We start from the raw sequence: 12698 nt of genomic DNA, 5'->3' as shown, positions 1-12698 counted from the left end.
TACCATCTACTGTATGCTGCTCTGTACCATCACTCATTCATATATCCTTATGTACATATTCCTTATCCCCTTACACTGTGTATAAGACAGTAGTTTTGGAATTGTTAGTTAGACTACTTGTTGGTTATCACTGCATTGTCAGAACTAGAAGCACAAGCATTTCGCTACACTCGCATTAACATCTGCTAACCATGTGTATGTGACAAATAAAATTTGATTTGATTTGACACACACACACACACACACACACACACATGCACTGAACATAAACACACATACATGCACACACACACACTCTCTCTCTTTCTCTCGTTAATCAGGTTTTATCGTAATGACAACATTGCATTTACAATATATACCCACTCTCATGCTCAGTGCTCTACTTGGAAGAACCTGCTATAGGTCAGAGTTCAGTCTACTAACACTTTGATTAATCAGGTCTTATAGTCATAACCATATGACCCTATTTCATTAGGCTTATTGGCTGGTATTCCTCTATCTATAGTCTAGTAGTATTAGTGAATATATTAGCTATTGGCAGAGCTGTGATTCCTGTATTAGGCAGTGTATTGGCTATTAATAAAGTGTGGGTTGACCTCTAACCTCTGGACTGTGACCGCTGTAGGGGAAGTCAGCTCTGTGGTCCCACCTTCTGCACTACCAGGCCAGAGAGGAGACACTGGAGCAGCAGCAGGCAGAGTCACCAGGTAAGAACACACACACACACACACACACACACACACACACACACACACACGCACCTTACATGGTCCATTTAATATAAAACATATGTGCCTCCTACCCTCCATTCAGTCACGCAATATCCATAGCCAATGATCCCATGAAATACTCCATTTGAAATTCAACTCATTTGCTAAAATTAATCTACAGACCTTTCACACTCCAGTGGCATCTGATTTCAATTGGAGCGCTGCCAAAGCAGAGATGTGTGTGTGCTTCTTTCTCCCTCCCACAGTGTCAAATGGTCCAGAGAGACGAAAGTCTGAGTCGTCATTAGGGATGCCATCGCTGCGAGAGTCCGTCATACAGGATATGAGGTATGAATTCCCCACCACTGAACCTGTACATTATGATGTTACATAGATAGATGGTATTATCTCACAACTTTATCCATGCAAGTCAACTATTTGTTTTGTTATATGCTGTTATTTAAAAAAAAATTGTTCTTACTTCTTCACCTTCTCTCTCTCATCCCCACACCTCCCTCCTCCCCGTTCTCAGGCACATCCAGAGTATGGGGGAGATAAAGACGGATGTGGGCAGAGCGAGGGCCTGGATCCGTCTTTCTCTGGAGAAGAAGCTGCTCTCACAACACCTCAAACGGTTGCTCTCCCGCCAATCCTTAACCAAGTACGCAGGCACACATAAACACACACTATTTTTCACCTCGACAGTGTGGAAGCCATGCTTAATGTGTGTTGTGGCGTTTCCAGGAAATTGTATAAGCGCTACGCCTTCCTGCGCTGTGAGGAGGAGAAGGAGCAGTTCCTGTTTCACCTGCTCTCCCTCAACACTGTCGACTACTTTTGTTTCACCAGTGTCTTCACCACCATCAGTGAGTAGGACTTCAACATAACATTTTTTTTACATTTACATTTAAGTCATTTAGCAGACGCTCTCATCCAGAGCGACTTACAAATTGGTGCATTCACCTTATGACATCCAGTGGAACAGCCACTTTACAATAGTGCATCTAAATATTTTAAGGGGGGGTGAGAAGGATTACTTTATCCTATCCTAGGTATTCCTTAAAGAGGTGGGGTTTCAGGTGTCTCCGGAAGGTGGTGATTGACTCCGCTGTCCTGGCGTCGTGAGGGAGTTTGTTCCACCATTGGGGGGCCAGAGCAGCGAACAGTTTTGACTGGGCTGAGCGGGAACTGTACTTCCTCAGTGGTAGGGAGGCGAGCAGGCCAGAGGTGGATGAACGCAGTGCCCTTGTTTGGGTGTAGGGCCTGATCAGAGCCTGGAGGTACTGAGGTGCCGTTCCCCTCACAGCTCCGTAGGCAATCACCATGGTCTTGTAGCGGATGCTAGCTTCAACTGGAAGCCAGTGGAGAGAGCGGATGAGCGGGGTGACGTGAGAGAACTTGGGAAGGTTGAACACCAGACGGGCTGCGGCGTTCTGGATGAGTTGTAGGGGTTTAATGGCACAGGCAGGGAGCCCAGCCAACAGCGAGTTGCAGTAATCCAGACGGGAGATGACAAGTTCCTGGATTAGGACCTGCGCCTCTTCCTGTGTGAGGCAGGGTCGTACTCTGCGGATGTTGTAGAGCATGAACCTACAGGAACGGGCCACCGCCTTAATGTTAGTTGAGAACGACAGGGTGTTGTCCAGAATCACGCCAAGGTTCTTAGCGCTCTGGGAGGAGGACACAATGGAGTTGTCAACCGTGATGGCGAGATCATGGAACGGGCAGTCCTTCCCCGGGAGGAAGAGCAGCTCCGTCTTGCCGAGGTTCAGCTTGAGGTGGTGATCCGTCATCCACACTGATATGTCTGCCAGACATGCAGAGATGCGATTCGCCACCTGGTCATCAGAAGGGGGAAAGGAGAAGATTAATTGTGTGTCATCTGCATAGCAATGATAGGAGAGACCATGTGAGGTTATGACAGAGCCAAGTGACTTGGTGTATAGCGAGAATAGGAGAGGGCCTAGAACAGAGCCCTGGGGGACACCAGTCGTGAGAGCGCGTGGTGAGGAGACAGATTCTCGCCACGCCACCTGGTAGGAGCGACCTGTCAGGTAGGACGCAATCCAAGCGTGGGCCGCGCCGGAGATGCCCAACTCGGAGAGGGTGGAGAGGAGGATCTGATGGTTCACAGTATCGAAGGCAGCCGATAGGTCTAGAAGGATGAGAGCAGAGGAGAGAGAGTTAGCTTTAGCAGTGCGGAGCGCCTCCGTGATACAGAGAAGAGCAGTCTCAGTTGAATGACTAGTCTTGAAACCTGACTGATTTGGATCAAGAAGGTCATTCTGAGAGAGATAGCGGGAGAGCTGGCCAAGGACGGCACGTTCAAGAGTTTTGGAGAGAAAAGAAAGAAGGGATACTGGTCTGTAGTTGTTGACATCGAGTGTAGGTTTTTTCAGAAGGGGTGCAACTCTCGCTCTCTTGAAGACGGAAGGGACGTAGCCAGCGGTCAGGGATGAGTTGATGAGCGGGGTGAGGTAAGGGAGAAGGTCTCCGGAAATGGTCTGGAGAAGAGAGGAGGGGATAGGGTCAAGCGGGCAGGTTGTTGGGCGGCCCGCCGTCACAAGACGTGAGATTTCATCTGGAGAGAGAGGGGAGAAAGAGGTCAGAGCACAGGGTAGGGCAGTGTGAGCAGAACCAGCGGTGTCGTTTGACTTAGCAAACGAGGATCGGATGTCGTCGACCTTCTTTTCAAAATGGTTGACGAAGTCCTCTGCAGAGAGGGAGGGGGGGGAGGAGGATTCAGGAGGGAGGAGAAGGTGGCAAAGAGCTTCCTAGGGTTAGAGGCAGATGCTTGGAATTTAGAGTGGTAGAAAGTGGCTTTAGCAGCAGAGACAGAAGAGGAAAATGTAGAGAGGAGGGAGTGAAAGGATGCCAGGTCCGCAGGGAGGCCACGATTCAACCTCAATATGACCATAATATAACCACTAAATTACCACAACCTATACAGAACCTATAATTCTACTTCACCGGTGCCATTACCTTGACCAGTCTGCACACTAGCTAAAACAACTTAACTAGAAGTCAACCACTTTAACTTACCACAAGTCACCCACAGCAAATCTTTCCACTCAGCCACTGGGGAGAGGATGGATGGTAGGCTTTGGAGAGTCCTAATTGTTGTACTTGCCTTGTCCGATCACTGTTTTCCATGGAGGTTCATGTTAATGCAGATTTATAGGACTTTAACCTGGACCAATGGCAGAGACGATATTAACCTGAGTAAAGCATGAGGCTATGTACATGTAATCAAAGGTTGAGAGCAGGATTACATTATTCACATAGCAGTTTGCACTAAAGCAGCACCATAAGCAGCACCATCTCACTAAAGCAGCACCATCTCTTTAACACACGTACACACACACACACACACACATCATCAATAGCCCTGGGTTTGCTTTCTCTAGAACCCTTGTCTGCCTTTAGAGAAACTGGGATAATTTTTTATAGCCAAATTCATAAATGAATTATTACTCTAAAGCAGTGCAATCCTATGAAATGTCCCCGATTTTAGTTTGCCCTAGTTATAATTTACTATAAAAATATGAATACATTTATTCTTTCTCTGTTGGAATGAAATACTTAATTTTTTTTTTGTCCCTGCAGTGATCCCGTACCGCGCCGTCATCATCCCAATCAAGAAGCTGAGCAATGCCATGACGACCTCCAACCCGTGGGTGTGTGTGTCGGGTGAGCTGGGCGACTCGGGCGTCCGGCAGATCACCAAGAATGTCCTGGAGATGACCTTCGATGTGAGTCTGAACTATGACCCTACAGCCAGGGCCCCCACGCCTCCTCTCATGTCTCTGTGACGTTCTGCAGCAAGGTTATATCAGCATTGATTGATGGTTTTGCTGAGAACGCCACTAAGTCGTTGTTCGCTGCCCGCTGGGTTGAAGTGGATGGCTGTTCCCTTTTTGTGGCATGATCTCGCATGGTCTCATAAGGCAGAAGACTCTGTCTAACTCGCTCTCTACCATCCCATACTTACTACTAATCCCCTATCTCCTCTTTCACTCATTCATTTATCCATTCATTCATCTTTGTGTGACTATTTGCTCTGATACCTTCCACTCAGAGCTGGGGTTGAGTTAAGTTGGGTTCATGTAGCTGATTACACTTGGTAGATATTGGAAGTGTGCTTGAATAGTAGTTAACTCTGTGAGATGCTGCCTGGCACAATGAGCGGATGGACCCAGACTTATCGTTTTTTTCCTCTTTCCTACTTCCTTCCTCACAGGAAGTGCATGTCTCTACCTACTGAGCCTTTTTATAATCTCTACCGTTCTGAGTGGTGCCGTGTTCACTAGTGTTGGGTGGTAGCTCTTTGTGGCTTTGTGAGCAGTTTGGGTGATGGCTAACTTCAGTATAGCTTTGTAGAGCATCTCTCTAGAGGAGCTTTGCTACAATGGTGATGATTTGGGTACACACCTGGTTTGTAGCCTGGTGAAGGGTAGTCTACTAGAAACCAGCAACCCAAGTCCATCCTCTCCCACTCATGCTGTCCATCATGTCCTAACACGTGTCTTCATCTCCCCAGTCTGCTTTCAGGCCACACACTCACATCGACGCCATGTTCAAGGTTAGAGACATCATCTCCCTCTCCCTCCCTCCCTCTTTCTCTACACCGGACCCATTTGTATCATCCCAGACTTAATGTTCAATGTGTACCATAGAATCCAGGATCGTATTCATTCGGGACCAAACGGAAGAAAACTGACTGAAACAGGGGAGGGACTACCTGAAGTTGTCCAATAACAAACGCTCCTTTTTCTGTTATCTGTTGCAAAACATTTAATACGACCCAGCTCTCTCTCTGGGTTGAGGGCTTCACTCACCAATGGTTTGGTCTGTGTACCGTCTGTTGGTTATAGTGTATTAATGGTGTTCTAGATTTATGTGTTTGTCCTTGAATGCCACTTAGTGTAGTTTAACATTACATTAACATTTCCTTGACATGATGCTGATGTTATGCATATCGAATCAAAGTTTATTTGTCACGTGCACCAAATACAACAGGTACCTTACAGTGAAATGCTTACTTACAGGCTCTAACCAATAGTGCAAAAAAGGTATTAGGTGAACAATAGGTAAGTAAAGAAATAAAAACAACAGTAAAAAAGACAGTGAAAAACAGTAGAGGCTATAAAAGTAGCGCTATAAAAGTAGGCTATAAAAGTAGCGAGGCTATAAAAGTAGCGAGGCTATAAAAGTACAGAGGCTATAAAAGTAGCGAGGCTACATACAGACACCGGTTAGTCAGGCTGATTGAGGTAGTATGTACACGTGGGTATGGTTAAAGTGACTATGCATAAATGATGAACAGAGAGTAGCAGTAGCGTAAAAGAGGGGTAAATGCAGATAGCCCGGTTAGCCAATGTGCGGGAGCACTGGTTGGTCAGGCCAATTTAGGTAGTATGTACATATGTACATTAATGTATAGTTAGTGACAATAAAAATAGTCCGGGTAGCCATTTGATTACCTGTTCAGGAGTCTTATGGTTTGGGGGTAAAAACTGTTGAGAAACCTTTTTGTCCTAGACTTGGCACTCCGGTACCGCTTGCCATGCGGTAGTAGAGAGAACAGTCTATGACTGGGGTGGCTGGGGTCTTTGACACATTTTAGGGCCTTCCTCTGACACCACCTGGTGTAGAGGTCCTGGATGGCAGGCAGCTTAGCCCCAGTGATGTACTGGGCCGTACGAACTACCCTCTGAAGTGCCTTGCGGTCGAAGGCCGAGCAATTGCCGTACCAGGCAAGTGATGCAACCAGTCAAAATGCTCTCGATGTTGCAGCTGTAGAACCTTTTGAGGATCTCAGGACCCTCAGGACCAATGCCAAATCTCACTTAATGCACCAAGCTCACTTTCAACTAAAGGGTTTGGAACGGGGACACAACTTTCTCCTAAGTGGCATTCAAGGGCATATTGTGGGAATACTCACCTGTCATTGGCTGTATATTGGTCTGATGTCGACTTTTAGTTGATCAATTGGATAGATGAGTAGCACTAGATTCGATAGAGATTACACTGCATAGTTCTAGAAATAGCAGTCATACTGTTGTCGTTAACAGATTATTTCTGAATTATCATTGTGAATTCATGTAGAAAAAACATGTACCGGTAATGACATCTTGATGCTGATTCTTCTCGTTCTCTCTCTCACTCTCTCGTCTTTCTCTATAGTGTCAGAACCTGGGTAAGCTGACTACAGTCCAGTTGGGTCATGATAACTCTGGGCTGCTGGCTAAATGGTTGGTGGACTGTGTCATGGTCCGCAACGAGATCACAGGACACACCTACAAGTTCCCGTGTGGGCGGTGGCTTGGCAAAGGCGTGGACGACGGCAGTCTGGAGCGTGTTCTGATAGGTGAGCTGGCATCGCCCAACGCAGATGAGGATTGTGGGAGAGGGTGTCGAACGCCCGACATGCAGCATTCGCCGGGTCAGACCAGACGCGCCAGCATCACCTTGATGGGAGGACGCGGATACAGTGAGTAACACCCCTTCATGACATGACATGACATGACATAACATAACATAACCAATACCTGATTTACTGTTGACCATAACTATAGATATTCACTTCTTCTTCTTCTCTCTCTTCGGTTGCAGAGCCCACCTCAGCTCAAATCCAGGAGGCCATTGGCGAGGCAGTGAACAGCATCTGCAAACACTTCCACAAGCCTGAGAAGGAGGTGTGTGTGTGTTAGAGAAATTGTGAGACTGACCTGAGAGAAGAAAATAACAACTACCTGCTCCATGTTCTCCATTTATTCTGTTAATTTGAGTTCAAACAGTGAGGGGTTTGTATAATAGATTTGTGACTGCTGCAGCACTCCTCATCTGTCAGGTTAATAGTCTCTGAGGTGCTCTGTCTGGGGAATTATGTCAGGGCAGAGAGCAGATGTTATTTCTCTTTCATTCTGAACACGATGTACTCATTCTAGTGCTTAACAATCCCCTCAACCCTCTTTCTTTATATACAACTAATGAAAGTGAAACAAGTCTAAACCCCTGTAGAGAGCCGTTAACTCAGCATCTACATTAGTTTAACTGGAGGAATAGTTTAGCATTAGCCGCAGCTAATGTAAGGGCCTTTATAGTGCGGTATAAATGCTCTCCACTGTCGCATGCCGGTGAACTCTGTGAGGGGGAAAATGAGAACAGTGTTTTTGAATCTTTTGAGGAGAAAAGGGAATGTTATGTTGATTTTAAGTGAACATTTTTACTGTTTCTAATTGGTGCTTCAAAAGGGTAGTGTTGCATCATGTTTGTTGTTTGAGAATCAACAATTGGTACCTTTAAAAAAAAAGTCTCCAAGGTTAATGAAATGATACGAAAGCTCTCTTTCTGAGTATCTCCTTCTCACCCTCCTTCTCTCTCTCTCTCCAGAGGGGCAGTCTGACCATCTTGCTGTGTGGTGAGGTCGGTCTGGTCGGGGCTCTGGAGCTGTTCTTCCACAATGGCTTCAAGTCTGCCCGCCTCTTCCAGAAGACTGTCTTTGTCTGGGACTTTGTGGGTGAGTGGCTTACCTACACACCGCTGCCTCCATCTAGTGGAATAACCTAGAAATACCACATCTTTCTCCCGACGTATGATACATTGAGATGGATTGAGGGGCTATTCTTCTTCTATGAAGGTGCTCAGGTGCACCCGCTATCCATCTTTATGGTATGATTATAGATCTATGTAATAGGCTTCCCTCTAGTGGTGACAACTGGGATATGGCATACTGTACTTCCCCAATGGAAATAAAATAGTCCATTTAAAAAGTCCCTTTGATACTCAAAGTAACCCTGCAGGTAGCTGCTTCAGCTGTCGTATGAAACGGCTGCTTCAGCTGTCGTATGAAACGGCTGCTTCAGCTGTCGTATGAAACGCCATTAATATTCATAACACAGCTTTTGACTGATATGATGAAGGATATGAGATGATGGTTTCCATAGAGCACTTGCACAGGTCAAAGGTTCAAGTATAATGGAGCATGAACCCCTGTAGACTTGACATACTCTTTTTAGCTCCAGATCAATCAATCAAATGTATTTTATGAACCTCTGTTTAGGAGTTGTTACAAAGTTCTTCTACAGTAGACCCTACCTCCATGACTCCTCTTCCTGTTCTCCTTCTCTGCTCCCACCTCCCTAACATATCCCCCCCCTCTACAGAGAAGGCGGTGGCTTACATGGAGTCAGCAGACCAGATGGGGGACATGCAGGAGACTGCTGAGCCCCTGGGCCTGACCTGTGTCTCTCTATGTCACTATGTCAGTGCCATCAACTCCTCGCCCAGGAACATTGGCAAGGACGGCAAGTTCCAGCTGCTTGTCTGCCTGGGGGCCAGGTGAGGGCGCCACTCACACGCAGTGAGACAGAGATGGGGCTGCAGAACTGGGGTGGCAGGTAGCATAGTGGTTAGAGCGTTGGGCCAGTAACCAAAAGGCTGCTGAATCGAATCCCTGAGCTGACAAGGGAAAGAATCTGTCATTCCGCCTCTGAACAAGGCAGTTAACCCACTGTTCCCCGGTAGGCCGCCATTGTAAATAAAAAAATGTGTTGTTCTTAAATGACTTGCCTAGTTAAAGGTTAAATTTTTTAAATGAGCTGTAGTTGTTATTGGCACAAAGCATCCAGAGGGCTGTATTGGGAATCAACATCACACTTCTAAATAGTCTCACTGGTAACATGGAACCAGCTGTTTTAGCAAACATACTCCTAATTATCTCCTCTCGCTCTGCAGAGATCGTCTGCTGATTCAGTGGCTCCCTCTGTTGGTGGAGTGTCCAGTGATCCAGCGGATGTACGAGGAGTCTGCTCTGCTGCGGGACCGGACCACGGTCAACGATCTCATTGCTGTCCTGCAGACTCTCCACGACTTTCCCATCACCCTGGAGGCCTCGCTCGTCAAGGGCATTGACCTTTAACCCCTACCGCACAGCCTGCTGGGAAACCACCCAGTCCAGGACCACATTACCCACAAACCCTTGCTCTGTTCCCTTTTGCCCTTTCACTGTCGTCGTCGTCGAGGCCTGCTTCAGCTGATTCACTCTGGGAAAAGTCTTATAGGGAGGGAAGTAAAGATTGAGGACTTTAGAAAGAGACCAGAGACGGTTCGCTACCAAAGCAATCGATTCCACTGCTTCAGAACAGAAGTTTGGGCTTTGAATCATTGATGAGTGATGATGCAGTATTATTATTACATAGCTTGTGGTTTTGAAAATATCCTTTTTGATATTTAATAAGAAGGGACTGTTTTTAAAGAAAACCCATGGATGTTTCCCTATGTGCTCGATGTGTGTAGCCCACTGTAGGTAGCTCTTCAATGGACACTTAGCCTGTGTGATGGAGATCCTATCTCTCTGTCTGCTGGATCCTGCTCCAACTTCAGCTAGCGTTAGCAAGCATGCCTGTGGGTCATAGTAGGCCAGGAATAAGGAAACCAAAAACAGAAAGTGACTGTTTGCCCCTGCAGCCTCTCCATAGTCTCTGCACTGGGAATATAAGTTGGTGAAACTTCATCAGTTGGGTGAAGATGACTACCATGGAAAGAAAAACTGGACTCATCTGCTTTCAGCACTACACTGTGTGCAATGCAGCTTTTTGATTGGATGTTGGCTCATTCTAGATACACCTACTGTGTTGGACTGGATCTTTGTTCTGCTTTGTGATTGGCTAGAAGATCTTGGCGGACACAAACACTGCATTGAATTGGAGAGGTCTTTCCTAGGGGGGCAGGGGCTTTTCCAGGGTTGCATGGACATTCCAAACAAATTACAGGCATTGACCTGACCCTATTTCAAACTGTGTGTGTCTATGTACAGAGTGTACAAAACATTAAGAACACCTTCCTAATATTGCGATTCGGGGCACCTCCCCCTTGCCCTCAGAACAGCCTCAATTCATCATGGCATGGACTCTACAAGGAGTCGAAAGCGTTCCACAGGAATGGGCCATGTTTACTCCAATGCTTCCCACAGTTGTCAAGTTGGCTGGATGACCTTTGGGTGGAGGACCATTCTTGATACACACAGGAAACTGAGCGTGAAAAACCCAGCAGCATTGCAGTTCTTGACACAAACCAGAGTGCCTGACACCTACTACCATACCCCGTAAAAATACACTTAAATATTTTGGCTCGCCATTCACCCTCTGGGTGGCACACATAAACAATCCATATCTCAATTGTCTCAAGACTTAAAAATCATTCTTTAACCGGCCTCTTAACTAGTCTCCTGCCCTTCATCTATACCGATTTGAAGTGGAATTAACAAGTGACATCAATAAGGGATCATAGCTTTCACCTGGATTCACCTGGTCAGTCTGACATGGAAAGAGCAGGTGTTTATAAGGTTTTGTACACTCAGTGAATTTGTTCTCCTAATGTTATTTTTGTTAGAAATCATAATGGTCAATGTATTCAACTTCATCCTGGTCTCTGTCGTGTGTGTGTGTGTGTGTGTGTGTGTGTGTGTGTGTGTGTGTGTGTGTGTGTGTGTGTGTGTGTGTGTGTGTGTGTGTGTGTGTGTGTGTGTGTGTGTGTGTGTGTGTGTGTGTGTGTGTGTGTGTGTGTGTGTGTGTGTGTGTGTGTGTGTGTGTGTGTGTGTGTGTGTGTGTGTGTGTGTGTGTGTGTGTGTGAGATTGTGAGATTGTTGACCTCAAATGGACACTTCCTTCTGCATTACTCTGTGTGGTATTGAAATGTTCCAGCCCCTTATTAATGTGATACATGTGAAACACACTGGAATATTAAACAATAAGAACCTATACATACAACCCCTAATGATGTATTTATCATAAATGCCTCAAACCTATGATAAGTGGTTATTTTCTGGTGAGTGTTAACTCCTTTTGGGACTATTTCTAGCTGGTGGTATTTTTCAATCTAAAAATATATCTCTTGCCACTTTTTCAATCAACCTTGATGAACACGTTCTTATATTTCTGTAACAAGTGTAAATAGGGTGTTTATGCATGTGTACTAAAAAAGGTCATCAAAATACATGTGGACTAAAATGTTGAGGCTAACTATGACCAGACAATAGATTTGAATCCAACCAAAAGGGGAAACAACTGACAGATACATCGAATCACACGTAACTGTGTTTAGACCACAGTACTTTTTCCAGTATTAACGCAAAAAAAAGGACAGAAAATTTAGTTTTTAATGTTCTGATTTGATGTATTTATTCCTCTAAACTGTGGTAGTCATCAAGAAACGTTGAGACACTGGTTGCGACCGGGGCAAAGAGCCGCCTGTGAAATGACATGCTGCATGTTGAGCCATGTGACTTTCCTTCTGTAACATTCACAGTTTGGTCCTGCTGCTAGGTTCCTACTGTCTTGTGTATCATAGATCGTTTTTTACATTTTATTGTTGGAATCTATCTGTAAGAAGCAACAAACATAGGAGGATGATCGACATCCATAGGTGTTTAGCGCATAGCTGTGAGCAAAATGTCGGTCTGCAGTAGTGTGGCGAGAATAAGGGTCCCTCTTTGCATCTCCTAAAGTGCTACGGCATGCAGTTGTACCTCTGCGACTGGACTGTGTACCTTCTAACACACCGCTACAGCTAGACTCATTCAGTAGTCCTGTACTGTACTTCTGTCTTCATGTTACATGAAACTGTGACAAAGGCTGTTCCCCGCTGGGTGGAGTATCTGTCCTAACAATACTAGGTAGGCAAAATGCTACTACGGAACCTTTCCTTTCCTATGGAACCTTTCCTTTCCTACAAGTGCATGTGTAAACTGGATGTCCAGTGGGAGGAGGTCATGTAATGAATGGAGTCTTATGTAAAAGTAAATGATAACTGTTCTGATATTTATGATGCACTTCATTAAAAACTTGCTCAATATGTTTGATTCATGTGTGTGCCCAGCCCTCGGGTAAAATACATGTCCATTGTGATACTGAGATCGCCTCTATGGGTGGAGATAACATATGATTCTCATGAGAATTCAATGACAAACAATACGTTTTACTCATT

The 12698-nt window shown here is 45.6% G+C and overlaps 1 protein-coding gene across 10 annotated transcripts in view; it reads left to right on the top strand.

The window, feature by feature from the left end:
• Positions 1–10149, top strand: part of LOC123994593 (DENN domain-containing protein 5B-like) — a 118661-nt gene extending 108512 nt beyond the window's left edge. For 5 of the 10 annotated variants that reach the window (XM_046297375.1, XM_046297378.1, XM_046297376.1 and 2 more), the window contains 11 exons: positions 626–707; positions 977–1058; positions 1243–1371; positions 1455–1576; positions 4317–4462; positions 5251–5292; positions 6897–7203; positions 7326–7408; positions 8106–8232; positions 8879–9053; positions 9450–10149. In XM_046297375.1, the coding sequence (XP_046153331.1) occupies positions 626–707; positions 977–1058; positions 1243–1371; positions 1455–1576; positions 4317–4462; positions 5251–5292; positions 6897–7203; positions 7326–7408; positions 8106–8232; positions 8879–9053; positions 9450–9633 (1479 nt within the window). In that variant the 3' untranslated portion in view covers positions 9634–10149. The remainder of the gene's footprint in view (positions 1–625; positions 708–976; positions 1059–1242; positions 1372–1454; positions 1577–4316; positions 4463–5250; positions 5293–6896; positions 7204–7325; positions 7409–8105; positions 8233–8878; positions 9054–9449) is intronic. The other 5 variants (XM_046297377.1, XM_046297385.1, XM_046297384.1 and 2 more) reach the window with 1 other exon arrangement.
• Positions 10150–12698: the final 2549 nt, after the last annotated feature.

Source organism: Oncorhynchus gorbuscha, linkage group LG14 (assembly GCF_021184085.1).
Source record: "Oncorhynchus gorbuscha isolate QuinsamMale2020 ecotype Even-year linkage group LG14, OgorEven_v1.0, whole genome shotgun sequence".
In the NCBI taxonomy this organism is placed as follows: Eukaryota; Metazoa; Chordata; class Actinopteri; order Salmoniformes; family Salmonidae; genus Oncorhynchus; species Oncorhynchus gorbuscha.
Note: the sequence above shows the minus strand (reverse complement) of the source record. Positions and strands in the feature narration are given on the sequence as shown.